This window comes from Mizuhopecten yessoensis, unplaced genomic scaffold (assembly GCF_002113885.1).
Source record: "Mizuhopecten yessoensis strain PY_sf001 unplaced genomic scaffold, ASM211388v2 scaffold10771, whole genome shotgun sequence".
Classification (NCBI taxonomy): domain Eukaryota; kingdom Metazoa; phylum Mollusca; class Bivalvia; order Pectinida; family Pectinidae; genus Mizuhopecten; species Mizuhopecten yessoensis.
The window spans coordinates 214,538-229,772 of record NW_018408713.1 but is presented as its reverse complement, the minus strand read 5'-3'; the positions used below and the strand labels follow the sequence as shown (position 1 = coordinate 229,772).

At 37.9% G+C, this 15,235-nt stretch overlaps 1 protein-coding gene across 1 annotated transcript; it reads left to right on the top strand.

Annotated features, from left to right (window-relative positions):
• Nucleotides 1–10,349: 10,349 nt before the first annotated feature.
• LOC110462288 (mucin-5AC-like) lies at nucleotides 10,350–12,174 on the top strand. Its single transcript, XM_021516201.1, has 2 exons — nucleotides 10,350–10,427; nucleotides 10,936–12,174. The coding sequence occupies exons 1-2, from the start codon at nucleotides 10,350–10,352 to the stop codon at nucleotides 12,172–12,174; spliced, it is 1,317 nt and encodes a 438-aa protein (XP_021371876.1).
• The last annotated feature ends 3,061 nt before the right edge of the window (nucleotides 12,175–15,235 follow it).

The window sequence follows — 15,235 nt, the reverse complement described above, 5'->3', positions numbered from 1 at the left end:
GACACTCACTCTTCCCCTATCATTTTAGACTGTAAAAGTATAACATATATGTACATACTTGTGAATTAAAAAAATTGCCAATATAAAATTATAAAAATAATTGACATTAAAAGACGCATTACTGCTTAATTATAGATCAAGTTGCGACGTCGATTAAGAATATTAACACATGTTTTGGCACAGGACCTCGCCAAGTAAGAGTTGCTTAGAATTTCAACTAACTTTTCATCTTTACTCATATTGTAAAAATCACTTGTGATTTTACTAGCCTCCTGCAATAGACCCGATCGGAGATCATCATACAAGTTACATTCTATTAAAACATGACTCTCTGTTTCTACCACGCTTTTACACGCGAAACACTTTCTTTCACTCAAAGGTATTCTCTCATACCGGCATGTTTCGATGCGTATCGGTGCAACCCCACACCTAAACTTAGCTAGCGCACTACGATGTGATTTAGGCATTACTAACATATTATATTTTTCTAACTCATAATTAAACTTAAATAACCGGTACGTTCGTAGTTTGTTACCTTCAGAAACACAATTTTTGGCTCCGGGACGGTTAAGTTCCCTTTTCCAATTTTCAATAAACAATTCCAAGCCACAGACCTTTTAACTGATCACAGGCAAAATGTTCAATTAAACAAAAAATACCATTCGGCTTTCGTCTTCAATGACGCAAAATTGCGATTATTGTTTAAAACGGTCGAGGAAATCCTGACATACGGTACACAGGGACCTGAGAATTTGTAACAGCTATATTTGGACCTCAACCAGGTTCAAATATAGTTGTAACAAATTCTCAGGTCCCTGTGATACGGTATACCCAACGAGGAGTCCTATCATTAAATGATTTTATGTGAGCTAGCACGATGTTATTTATTTACATACTTTATAAAGCTCATAACATCGTCGGTCGCAGTCATTAGAAATATGTTTTACTCCCTTAGGAACGAATTAAAACAAACGACGAAAAACGAACGACAACCGAATTAAGAAACACAATATATACTAACCTGCAATCTAACTTAATATTTAACTAACTTAAAACAACAAAACAAACTTGCAAACAATAAAGCCCCAGGTACTAACAGACGAGGCTTAAGTACCTGTGATCAAGCAGTGCACATGTACGTGAGTTTTTTTTAAAGTTTAATTATGTATCTTTGTTCGATTTACAAATATTGACTGGCCTATCCCTGTGATATTAAGTAAGCATTAAACCCGGACTTGAAAAACGCTACTCTGCAGCAATTAGACTTCCTGAATACGGTATTCATTTTAGTATAATAGCAATATGCAATACTTGATTGTTTCACGTCATATTGTTTGCCGAGTCTGTCTCGGTTGATATTTAAGGACATAGGTGTTACTACGTGCCTGCAAACATGTCTGCTGAACATCCTGCCCCTTTGTGTGCACATGACTGAAAATAATGTATCAATCATTTTTTTCAGTATATGTTTTGGCTGATAAGGAGTATGTCTTAGAAATGAAAACAAAGGTCCTTAAAAAGACGATCTGTTATTACATTTTTCATATTAATAGTAGATGTAAAATAAGGAGCCAGGATAGTAATGTTAGAGTAAGGAGGGTGAAGATAGTGAGGCAGGATAGTAAGTTTAGAGTAAGGAGGGTGAGGATAGTGAGGCAGGATAGTAATGTTAGAGTAAGGAGGTTGAGGATAGTTAGGCAGGATATTAATGTTAGAGTAAGGAGGGTGAGGATAGTTAGGCAGGATATTAATGTTAGAGTAAGGAGGGTGAGGATATTGAGGCAGAATAGTAATGTTAGAGTAAGAAGGAAGAGGATAGTGAGGCAGGATAGTAACGGTAGAGTAAGAAGGGTGAGGATAGTCAGGCAGTATAGTAATATTAGAGTAAGGAGGGTGAGGATAGCGAGGCAGGATAGTAATGTTAGAGAAAGGAGGGTGAGGATAGTGAGGCAGAATAGTAATGTTAGAGGAAGGAGGGTGAGGATAGTCAGGCAGGATAGTAATATTAGAGGAAGGAGGGGGAGGATAGTGAGGCAGAATAGTAATGTTAGAGTAAGAAGGAAGAGGATAGTGAGGCAGGGTAGTAACGTTAGAGTAAGAAGGGTGAGGATAGTCAGGCAGGATAGTAATATTAGAGGAAGGAGGGGGAGGATAGTGAGGCAGAATAGTAATGTTAGAGTAAGAAGGAAGAGGATAGTGAGGCAGGATAGTAACGTTAGAGTAAGAAGGGGGAGGATAGTCAGGCAGGATAGTAATATTAGAGTAAGGAGGGAGAGGATAGTGAGGCAGGATAGTAACGGTAGAGTAAGAAGGGTGAGGATAGTCAGGCAGGATAGTAATGTTAGAGTAAGAAGGGGGAGGATAGTCAGGCAGGATAGTAATATTAGAGGAAGGAGGGGGAGGATAGTGAGGCAGAATAGTAATGTTAGAGTAAGAAGGAAGAGGATAGTGAGGCAGGATAGTAATTTTAGAGTAAGGAGGTTGAGGATAGTGAGGCAGGATAGTAACGTTAGAGTAAGAAGGGTGAGGATAGTGAGGCAGAATAATAATGTTAGAGTAAGGAGGGTGAGGATATTGAGGCAGAATAGTAATGTTAGAGTAAGAAGGGTGAGGATAGGGAGGCAGGATAGTAATGGGAGAGTAAGAAGGGTGAGGATAGTGACGCAGAAAAGTAATGTTAGAGTAAGGAGGCTGATGATAGCGAGGCAGGATAGGAATGTTAGAGTTGGGCGGGTGAGGATAGTGAGGCCGGATAGTAATGTTAGAGTAAGGAGGGATAGTAATGTTAGAGTAAGGAGGGTGAGGATATTGAGGCAGAATAGTAATGTTAGAGTAAGAAGGAAGAGGATAGTGAGGCAGGATAGTAACGTTAGAGTAAGAAGGGTGAGGATAGTCAGGCAGTATAGTAATATTAGAGTAAGGAGGGTGAGGATAGTGAGTCAGGATAGTAATGTTAGAGTAGGGAGGGTGAGGATAGTGAGGCCGGATAGTAATGTTAGAGTAAGGAGGGATAGTAATGTTAGAGTAAGGAGGGTGAGGATATTGAGGCAGAATAGTAATGTTAGAGTAAGAAGGAAGAGGATAGTGAGGCAGGATAGTAACGTTAGAGTAAGAAGGGTGAGGATAGTCAGGCAGGATAGTAATATTAGAGTAAGGAGGGTGAGGATAGTGAGGCAGAATAGTAATGTTAGAGTAAGGAGGGTGATGATAGCGAGGCAGGATAGTAATGGGAGAGTAAGAAGGGTGAGGATAGTGAGACAGGATAGTAATGTTAGAGGGGTGAGGATAGTGACGCAGAAAAGCAATGTTAGAGTAAGAAGGGTGAGGATAGTCAGGCAGTATAGTAATATTAGAGTAAGGAGGGTTAGGATAGTGAGGCAGAATAGCAATGTTAGAGTAAGAAGGGTAAGGATAGTGAGGCAGGATATTAATGTTAGAGGAAGGAGGGGGAGGGTAGTGAGGCAGGATAGTAACGTGAGAGTAAGAAGGGTGAGGACAGTGAGGCAGGATAGTAACGATAGAGTAAGAAGGGTGAGGATAGTGAGGCAGGATAGTAACGTTAGAGTAAGAAGGGTGAGGATAGTGACGCAGAAAAGTAATGTTAGAGTAAGGAGGGTGATGATAGCGAGGCAGGATAGTAATGTTAGAGTAAGAAGGGTGAGAATAGTGAGGCAGGATAGTAATGTTAGAGGGGTGAGGATAGTGACGCAGAAAAGCAATGTTAGAGTAAGGAGGGTGATGATAGCGAGGCAGGATAGTAATGCTAGAGTAGGGTGGGTGAGGATAGTGGGGCAGGATAGTAATGTTAGAGTAGGGGGGGTGAGGATAGTGAGGCAGAATAGTAATGTTAGAGTAAGGAGGGTGATAATAGCGAGGCAGGATAGTCATGTTAGAGTAGGGAGGGGGAGGATAGTGAGGATAGTGAGGCAGGATAGTAACGTTAGAGTAAGGAGGGTGAGGGTAGTAAGGATAGTCAGACAGGATAGTAATGTTAGAGTAAGAAGGGTGAGAATAGTGAGGCAGGATAGTAATGTTAGAGTAAGGAGGGTGAGGATAGTGAGGCAGGATAGTAATGTTAAAGTAAGGAGGGTGAGGATAGTGAGGCGGGATAGTGTAATAGTAATGTTAGAGTAGGGAGGGTGAGGATAGTGAGGATAGTGAGGCAGGATAGTAATGTTAAAGTAAGGAGGGTGAGGATAGTGAGGCGGGATAGTGTAATAGTAATGTTAGAGTAGGGAGGGTGAGGATAGTGAGGATAGTGAGGCAGGAAAGTAATGTTAGAGTAAGAAGGGGGAGGATAGTGAGGCAGGATAGTAACGTTAGAGTAAGGAGGGTGAGGATAGAGAGGATAGTGAGGCAGGATAGTAATGTTAGAGTAGGGAGGGTGAGGATAGTGAGGATAGTGAGGCAGGATAGTAATGTTAAAGTAAGGAGGGGGAGGATAGTGAGGCAGGATAGGAATGTTAGAATAAGGAGGGTGAGGATAGTGAGGCGGGATAGTGTAATAGTAATGTTAGAGTAGGGAGGGTGAGGATAGTGAGGATAGTGAGGCAGGAATGTAATGTTAGAGTAAGGAGGGTGGGATAGTGAGGCAGGATAGTAATGTTAGAGTAAGGAGGGGGAGGATAGTGAGGCAGAATAGTAATGTTAGAGTAAGGAGGGTGAGGATATTGAGGCAGAATAGTAATGTTAGAGTAAGAAGGAAGAGGATAGTGAGGCAGGATAGTAACGTTAGAGTAAGGAGGGTGAGGGTAGTAAGGATAGTCAGACAGGATAGTAATGTTAGAGTAAGATAATGTTAGAGTAAGGAGGGTGAGGATAGTGAGTCAGGATAGTAATGTTAGAGTAGGGAGGGTGAGGATAGTGAGGATAGTGAGGCAGGATAGTAATGTTAAGGTAAGGAGGGTGAGGATAGTGAGGCAGGATAGTAATGTTAAGGTAAGGAGGGTGAGGATAGTGAGGCAGGATAGTAATGTTAAAGTAAGGAGGGTGAGGATAGTGAGGCGGGATAGTGTAATAGTAATGTTAGAGTAGGGAGGGTGAGGATAGTGAGGCAGGATAGTAATGTCAGAGTAAGGAGGGTGAGGATAGTGAGGCAGGATAGTAATGTTAGAATAAGGAGGGTGAGGATAGTGAGGCGGGATAGTGTAGACGGTGAGACAGGTTGTTAAGGTTAAAGGGTCAAAAGTTAAAGCTATTGATTCTATCAGATAATGAATTCGTCAGATTGCATCAGAATGGACAACCTTTAAAAACTGGTAGATGTATACCACGTCAAGAAAATCATAGACGATCAACAATGTAATATAAAGGACTCCTTAGATAGTGTGGACGACGTGGAAGTGACACGTGACTTTATTCGTGAAACTGTTAAATCTAAAGTGCGAGGAATGCCTCCATATCACAGTTATGTTACGCCGTATGGATAATTAGTGAACTCAAAAACAGGCAAATGGAAAGACAAAATCAGTCAAATGGTCCTGTCCATGATTCGTGTAGAGAACTTGTTTAACAACAAAACACTGTTATATACTGTATCTTTATTATTTGATTTGTACTGTTAACTGTCATTACATGGTATTTTAACCATACCATACCGTTTAGTCGATTTTACTTAATCGTCATATCGGATTTTCTTTTGCTAATGACAGCAAAAAGTCTTAGATAAAATAACAATAATATATGTTTATTCGTGTTTAATATGTTGAAATCGTTTATTGCAAGGTAGACACATTCTTGTCAAAGGTTACATGATCAGACTCACTTCTAGATAAAAATATCAATCAATCTTCCATCAATACAAGACTATCATATGGTAGCAGTGTACAGTAGAGGGTTGTGGCCATGGGTGATATTTTTGTTAAATGGCTAACCCCTGTATAATGATATGTAAAAAAATTATAAAAATAAAACTGTACTAAAATTGGTATAAGCATGATGAAGTGGGCTATGTGAGCTTCACATTTGTAAAAAAGAAAGAAGATTTCTTTGGTTCGAGAATAAAATTTTGGCCATAATACGAAAGGGTGCGTACACATGAAAAGCTAGCTTTACAGGAGGTAAAATTTTGACAACAGCACACGACGCAAAATTGCAAAAAATCAAGTTCTACAATTTTACTGCGACCCAGATAATTCTGCAACCAGGTAGGTAATCTTTAATTTCAGACAGAGCTTAGGAAAAAAATTACTACTTGCGGGGGTCAAATTTTGGGTTAAAAATAGCATTTTTTGGCATTTTTTGGTAATTTTTGATGTGGTAACCATGGTTTTCACACAAGTGACATACATAGAAAAAAGAGGTTTATACACTTCTCAGTGCTTTATATGTATTGTAAATGTAATGCAGTTTACAAATATATATACATGTATACATGTGTTGTGTAGGGTAAATCCGCTGTGTTTACATTTCCTCGACATGTGCCTTGTTTATCAGAGTCGGGCCATTTCTACTGTATTCTGCTACCTATAGGTAAAATATACAAAATCCAACAAGGTTTTTCAGATTTGTATTACAATATGCGTATGTCTTGCGTATGTCTTTTAATCAAAAAGTAGTTTTTATCATGATAAAAAGCTGTTTAATAGTATCGGATAAGTCATCATCCGACTGAGTATTAAATCCTTATTTTAATGCTATATATTGTGCTTGCTTTATTGCAAATTAGTAACACTATATTAAAAAAAAATATTTATAGTTACCAATTCCGTCTTTGCGTATTGCAGAGTTATCTTCTCTTGTGAGCAGGTATTGATTGTTACGTCATTGGTTTGTGTGAGAAAATTACGTCGTTTTCTCAGAAATTGATGACGTTACTCTCACAAATTAATGACGTAACAATCAATACCTGCTCACAATTGCAGATAATTCTGCACTACGAAAAGACGGAATAAACCTGCAGGCAGATAATCCTTACACTTATTATGAACTAGTGTTGACTAGAATTGTTAATACTATCCATTTACACAATCCACACCTAAATGGGATTGATGGTAACACTCGATCAACATTATACTCTATGTAAATGCCATCACTTTTCACTCGGTGTTTTTGGTTTTGTACACATACATCCTTTCCATCGATACTACATCGCAAAAAGTGACAATTTGCAGTATGGATACCAGCAGATGTAAACAAATTGTGAAAAAAGTGAAAAATGAGATTTTTTTTATCTACTTCTGTGTCATTTGAAACGGACACTATTAAAAAGGAACTACTTTTTTACCATGACAAGATAAAAGATCAAAGGAAAGTCAATGTAAAGGTCAGAGAAAGCGTTTTGAATATCGGGAGTGAAGTCTTCGGATCAATATCGATAGAGGTGGAATTATTAGAACCAAAATGTTGTTCCTGTAAAAAGGAAGGAATGAAATCAGACAAATCATTCGATTATCAATACAAAACAATTAGAAGAACACATTCTGAGGCCTGCCTCAATCGAGAAGACGATACTGTTCCGAAACGTCTAAGGTAACTACCTTTAACAAATAAGATAATTATACTTTTGATATAGTTTGACAGAATTTATGAAGAATCTTTACACCAGGGATGTGGTCAACACATCCAAATTGACAACTATCATTCAGATTACCATCCAGGATGCTTTGTACACAAATTTTCCATTATATATGAACTGTACTTGCTACCTGTCTATTGTTCATATAACCTACGTGCATACATTTCAAAACATATGATCCACAGCATCATTTAAATGTCCATTCTAATGTTTAGGTATTTAATAATCTCTTTGCCTTATTCATGTATTTTCTAATATTACAGAGTCATTGTGGTGTATGCATTCCATGATTTGTAATATTCTAACATTGGCTTTTAAAAAAAAATGTAACCAGTGTTTCAATACACATATACTATATAAAGGTACCATGCATATCAGTGAAAGCAAGTAAAGAGTACAGGCTTGGTTGAAACATATAGGCATAGAAGATTTTAAAAAGTGTATAAAAATTCCAGAGGAATGCAACTCATTTTTTCAGGGTTTAGGGTTTAGTATTGTTTAACGTCCTGTCAACAGCTATGGTCATTTAAGGACGGCTTCCCCTGTGTGCAAGATGCATGCGTGTAGTGTATGCGTGCGATTTTTGGGAGGCTGCGATATGTTCGTGTTTGTCTCCTTGTGGTAGCGCGGAACTGATGCCGACTTTACAGTGCTACCTCACTGAAACAAACTGCCGAAGACGCCCACCCGGTCACATTATACTGACAACGGGCGAACCAGTCCTAAATTGCTGAGCGTTACGCCGGAGTAGAAACTACCATTTTTACAGATTCCGGTATGTCTCGGCGAGGGGACAGAACCCAAAGCCTTCCTCACAGGAGCGAACGCCCAACTAAAGGCCAAAAGTGAGGCATTGTTAAGGGAAACTAGGAAGAAGAAAGTTGTTTAGAAAGAAGAGAAAAGATAAGATGCCAAATTTAGTCGCCTCTTACGATCATGAAATGGGGGCAGTAGGTACAATTCTTACGCCCTACCTGTAGGGACAACTCATTTGTTCATCATTCTTATGAAAGATCTGATGGTAAGATAAAATCAATTTGGAAATATCCTTTGTTAGAGAAAAAAATAAAAATAAAATAAAAAAAAGCATACTTGTGCGAATAAAGGTGATAGACCTGACAGGAATGTTGTATATTTTATTTATTTTATACCACCAGTGACTACAAGGTAAGTATGATAACAGTGGAAAAGTCTTTAAGGTAAGTTATAATGTAATCACATCTATCATCTAAAACAAACCAAGTATCCTACATTTAGCTATTAAGTATTCAAACCAACAACACATACAAGCTTACATGATGGTTTTGAGGTAGCCCGGTGTTGTTTATATTAACATGACTACAAAATCAAACTAAAAAAACACAAAATCAACAGTATTGGCACTATCTGGACTGTTTATATCACTAACACGTTAATGAGACCTAAAATATAGTAAAACCTTGGAATGTTATAACCAATTACAATGGAGGTAGATTCAAACATACGAGCTGACTATTTGACAAAAATAGATTATTATCTGCGTAACGTTACATGTAACAACTGGATTTTTTTTTCTATACTTTAAAGTATTTGTCCTCAATCAAAACATGTACATCATCACAAAATGAAAAGGACATAGAAAAATTTAAACTGCATATATTAATAATGCAATCATAGCAACATCAGGTAAAATAAGTTTACTAATGAATATTTGTCACTGAAGCTTACATGATGGTTTTGAGGTAGCCTGGTGTTGTTTATATTAATATGACTACAAAATCAAACTAAAAAACTACAAAATCAACAACATTGGCACTAAATGGACTATTTATATCACTAACACGTTAATAAGACCTAAAATATAGCAAAACGTTGGAATGTTAGAACCAATGACAATGGAGGTAGATTCAAAGATATGAGGTGACAATTTGACAAAAATAGATTTTTTTTGCAGTAAGTTAAATGTAACAACTGGATTATTTTTTTCTAGACTTCATTGACACTAAATGGATTGTTTCTATCACTAACACGTTAATAAGAACATGCATGCAAAAAAAAAAGTCTTTCCTCTTTCTATAGCACCACACTACACATGCTACCCCCAACACTGCACTGCAGCTATACAGCCTAAAAAATAAAAACGGGTGTTTCTTAAATTGTACATTTAGTAGTGATGGGGTAGCAACTGGATATACCCTGTTAACTGCATACTAACCTCAGTCAACATCAATAATCAATATTGCATTTTTTTATAGTTATCAGTACTAACTTTAATGTAATATCATTTTGAATTCAAGCTACTGGTAAATATAGTATCAGATACTGGTAATCCAATAGAGACATCATTCAACATATTGAGAAAAAACTTAGACTCATATATTTATGAAGGTGAACACCAAAACCAAATTAACCTTCAACTACATCTTTTCTCAAAACTGTCGTGTTTGTTTTCACTCGAGTCCAACTTGTGTATGCTCCATCTATTTTCTTTTAAATCAACATGAATATAAATCTTAACGAAAATGATACCCAGGGATTTACTTATAAAAGACAATTGAGTAGTGAATGTGCTGTATCAGGCACCGTAATGATAAAAAGTGATGAACCTTTACTAAATTGGACGTGACAGTACTATCCCAGAGGAATAACGAGGCGAGAGCGTTAACAAATTTGATTGAAATACAAATGCCGGTAAGTAATCATTGCACATGTCTATCTTAAAAAAGTATCTAACTTATATAACAAAAAGGACTTTTGCTATATTATTCCTTTATTGCTGTATTTCGGATAAAATGTCTTCGTTAGGCTATGTTGAACATAGGGACACTCTGAACGCTCTGTTACACTTGGCGCCATGGCTCAGGCAAGCTCATTCGGACAAGTTGAACAAATGGAATATGAGAGGTCGGACGGCGAGAAGATCAGAAAACTGGTGATGCCCATTAACAGTTATCTTAATTTGAATGTGACTTATTTCGATAAGGCCTTTATCCAAGCTATTGTTTTAAATCTGTACAGATTTAACAAGAACGAGAAGTGGTAAGTTGAAGCATGAATTATATCATTTTCGACGAAGTATATATTTTATACCTTAACCCTCTTATTTACTTGCACATACCTATATACAATATTTAAAATCTGTATAGATTAAACAAGAACGAGATGTGGTAAGTTAAAGCATGAATTATAAGATATCGTATATTTTATACCTTTATACTATAATTTACTTACACATACCTATATATCATTCTTATATATTCTTTTGGTCTTTTTTCCCATTTAGAATAATCACAAGGAAAGTAATGTAAGTTGCTTATAGAATTACACATCATTTTCGCAATGATTCCAATCTCGTCGTACTTATCACACTACTTACATTCTCTGTCTTTTCACTACTTGCACCTTTCTATATGTACAAAGAGAAAGCATCCATATAAGAGGCAGCAGCAGCAGCCACAACAACAGCTATAACAGTAGCTACCACAACAACAGCTACAACAGTAGCTACCACAGCAGCAGCTACAACAGTAGCTACCACAACAACAGCTACAACAGCAGCAGCTACAACAGTAGCTACCACAACAATAGCTACAACAGTAGCTACCACAGCAGCTTCCACAACAACAGATACAACAGTAGCTACCACAACAACAGCTACAACAGTAGCTACCACAGCAGCAGCTACAACAGTAGCTACCACAACAATAGCTACAACGGTAGCTACCACACCAGCAGCTACAACAGTAGCTACCACAACAACTGCTACAACAGGAGCTACCACAACAACAGCTACAACAGTAGCTACGACAACAATAGCTACAACAGTAGCTACCACAGCAGCTTCCAAAACAACAGATACAACAGTAGCTACCACAACAACAGCTAAAACAGTAGCTACCACAACAGCAGCTACAACAGCAGCTACCACAACAACAGCTACAACAACAACAGCTACAACAGTAGCTACCACAGCAGCAGCTAGAAGAGTAGCTACCACAACAACAGCTACAACAGAAGCTACCACAACAACAGCTACAACAACAGCTACAACGACAACAGCTACAACAGCAGCAGCTACAACAGAAGCTACCACAACAATAGCTACAACAGTAGCTACCACAGCAGCAGCTACAACAGTAGCTACCACAGCAGCAGCCACAACAGTAGCTACCACAACAACAGCTACATCAGTAGCTACCACGACAACAGCTACAACAACAGCTACAACAACAACAGCTACAACAGTACCTACCACAACAACAGCTACAACAACAACAGCTACAACAGTACCTACCACAACAACAGCTACAACAGTACCTACCACAACAACAGCTACAACAGTACCTACCACAACAACAGCTACATCAGTAGCTACCACGACAACAGCTACAACAACAGCTACAACAACAACAGCTACAACAGTAGCTACCACAGCAGCAGCTACACCAGTAGCTACCACAACAACAGCTACAACAGAAGCTACCACAACAACAGCTACAACAACAGCTACAACAACAACAGCTACAACAGTACCTACCACAACAACAGCTACAACAGTACCTACCACAACAACAGCTACATCAGTAGCTACCACAACAACAGCTACAACAACAGCTACAACAACAACAGCTACAACAGCAGCAGCTACAACAGTAGCTACCACAGCAGCAGCAATTTGATGATTTCGCGTTCTACTAAACGTGTTTGCAGACCTTGTGACAATGGAATGACATATATAAATTGCATGAAATTTATTAAATAATTGAATATTCTTTAATAAAAGATCTAATTACTAATACACTTTTTTGTTTTTTTTGATATGCCAAAATACATACATGTTTGTCGTAGACTTTGGTGCGTTAATAAACTGATATACCATTGTCACGACAATGCCTCTTAAATTGTATGCGTAATGGTTTGTGGTCTATACTACAGTCTTCCCTCGCAAAGGAACGTTCAATTGTGAAAACAAAGAAGATATAATTAAATGTATGGGTTCCACATCTTCCGCATCGCTTATCGCTGTTCCATTTCCTTTAACAATTTTAACTTTTGCATAGATGAGACTGTTCTTCAAATCTAACAATTCTAATCCGTTTTGACCAGAAACCACAAATTTGACGGGCGAATCATTGCTTATTTGTGAAATGAGTAAAACATTTTGATTATATACATTTTCGACAGCCGTTTGTGTTGGTGGGAGCTCGAACAGGGCCTATTCCGAAGGATGTGCCTCTCTAAAAAAAACTCGTTGTTTACCGTAGGCATTGCGATATGAGACTATTGTTTGTCTTCTTAGTTTTTGACTTATTTGGATGTTGCTTCTTAGTTTTTGAGGTGTGAACTCGACGACGTTTTGTTGTCAAATGACGACCAGACGAAAACCTATGCCTTTCGAGCTCAAATTTCGCTTGTTCGACAACTTGTTGTGCTGGTGACACTATGTTAACACTAACGTCTCGTGCTGGTAAGGATTTTTCTCTTTCGCTGCTGTTTTTGTCTATGGAAATCATAAATTCGTTGGAATTCTAAAATAAGGCTCCTCCCCATCGTTTAACATTCCTGTTAATATTGTTTGCATATGCATTTTCCTTGCCGTGTGCTACGTCTTGGTAATTTTTCCGCTACTTTCCCACATTAGGAACATACATCTTTGAAACATGGTTACTGTTTGAAGTGAAGCGTAATCGTCGCTCTGCCTTTTAAGAATGAAACTAGTTCCACTTTGCCAGTCTTTATACTAATTTCTATGTCTCTGATTTCAGATTAACTCACAGGAATGTAGAATGAGTTATCAAATGTCTGTGACCACTTTCCTACTTTCATCGCCCTCACCACTCGAAGAAGATTATCTTTTTCCCTGTCGACAAAACTTTCACTGCAAATGTCACTATGCACGTACACATTTTGTTTCGTCTTTGATGTACTTAGTGGTAGGGTTATATAAACTAAAGCAACTTTCCAGATTCCGTCGAGATTTAGCAGAGATCGGAAATGTGATCGAAAATGTACGGTATTGTTTTCAGGAAAATATGCATGACTTTTATCACTTCGGATAACCACATAGTATGACATCTTAGGCTCTCGTGACGTCTTTGATATCTTTCTCCGCAATCCCACTGGTTATATTTTGAGGGCCAACCTTCAAATTTTATAAGCCAATGGATCTAGCTGTCCCCCTCTTTTGCGTGTTTTTTTTTTTAATTTTCCTCGATGAACCTTAGCGCATTCTCGTCCTTGTCGACTCTTTGTAATTAAAATTGATAACAGTTTCCTTTTATGTGTTCGTTTAATAAGTCGATCAGTTGGTATTGTGGAAATACCCTGTCGCAGAAAGCGTCTATACATTTCGGAAGACCATTGCTGCTTGTAAGCTCTGGTAAAGGCTTCCTATTTTCAATCTAAACTGTTTCTTTCTCTTTTTGACTTTCCTGGGTTTTTTCTTATCTGTTTCCTTGTCTTTATTTTGAGATACATACTGGCAAATAAAGCGGCTTTGTTAGAACCGTTTACATATTCTGGGGATATGCCGTTTAATGACCTATCAGATAAGTTCTATATTTTGTGATATATCTATACATCATCGTCTTGAGCGTCCTGATAAATCTCTCGGCGTAATTGGCCTTTGTTCCATTTTGACTGATAAAATAATGTACATCATTTTCTTGAGACCATTTTATCATCAATCGATTGTTTATATCGCCTCCCTTGTCACTCCGTAGTCGCTTTGGTATTTGACCTCTTTCGACAATTTTTAAGTGCATTTCACACGTCTCTGACTATTTTTGTCTTTACATGTTCAACCCATAAGAAACGAGTGAACACGTCAATGACTACTAGGAGAAAACGATAGCCTGAATTCTACTTCAAAAGGGAGGAAACGTCTGCAAAATCTGCATCGTATTGTTCGTAGGGACTGGACAATTCTACCCGTGCTCGCTTAAATGAACGTCTTGGAGGCCTCTGTAAACTGTAATCGTCGAGACTTTGAGTATATCGTCTTATTTGATAAAGACCTGGTGATTTAAATCCTTGTGATTTCAATATTTGATGTACTTTTGTGGGACTGAGAAATGCACCGCCGTTTTTAAAGTCATAATACACCGTATTTATACGGTGTTTCTCGTCTTCTGTCAATATATTGATGATGAGACAAATATGTGTGTAAGCAATCTTTTATTACAAATCAAACAATAAAGATAAAGTATATTACAGTGTTTTATTGTTAAATCAGTTCTCTAAACGAATCATGGGCTACCATTTGACTGATCTCGTCTTTCCATTTTTCTGTTTTGAGTTCACTAACTCGCCATCCGACGTTACATAACTGTGATATGGAGGCATTCCTCGCACTTCTTGGGACGTTAGAATTAACAGTTTCTCGAATAAAGTCACGTATCACTTTCACGTCATCCACACTATCAAAGGCGACCTTTATATTACATTGTTGCTCTTTGATTTTCCACTCGTGGTATGCATATACCAGTTTTAAAAGGTTTCCCATTCTGGTGCAATCTGGCGAATTCATTATCAGAAAGTAAATAACTTATCTGAGGACTCTTTAACCAGTCTATAATTTTAAGAGGGTACGGTAGGGTAGACTGACGATCGATACACTCCACAGAAAAGTGTTTGTGTTCCCAATATTTAATGTTATTCCACACTTATAACAGGCAGTATAATCACGAAAACCTTCGTAGAAAACTCCGTTCACAAGCGAGCTGGTATGGGCTCTGAAGA

What these genes read in the sequence shown, in the direction of transcription:
- LOC110462288 (XM_021516201.1), top strand. Translation starts at nt 10,350, where the DNA reads ATGGCTCAGGCAAGCTCATTCGGACAAGTTGAACAAATGGAATATGAG. An exon ending in GCGAGAAGATCAGAAAACTG is followed by an intron (nt 10,428 to 10,935) that starts GTGATGCCCATT and finishes TCCATATAAGAG; the next exon opens with GCAGCAGCAGCAGCCACAAC.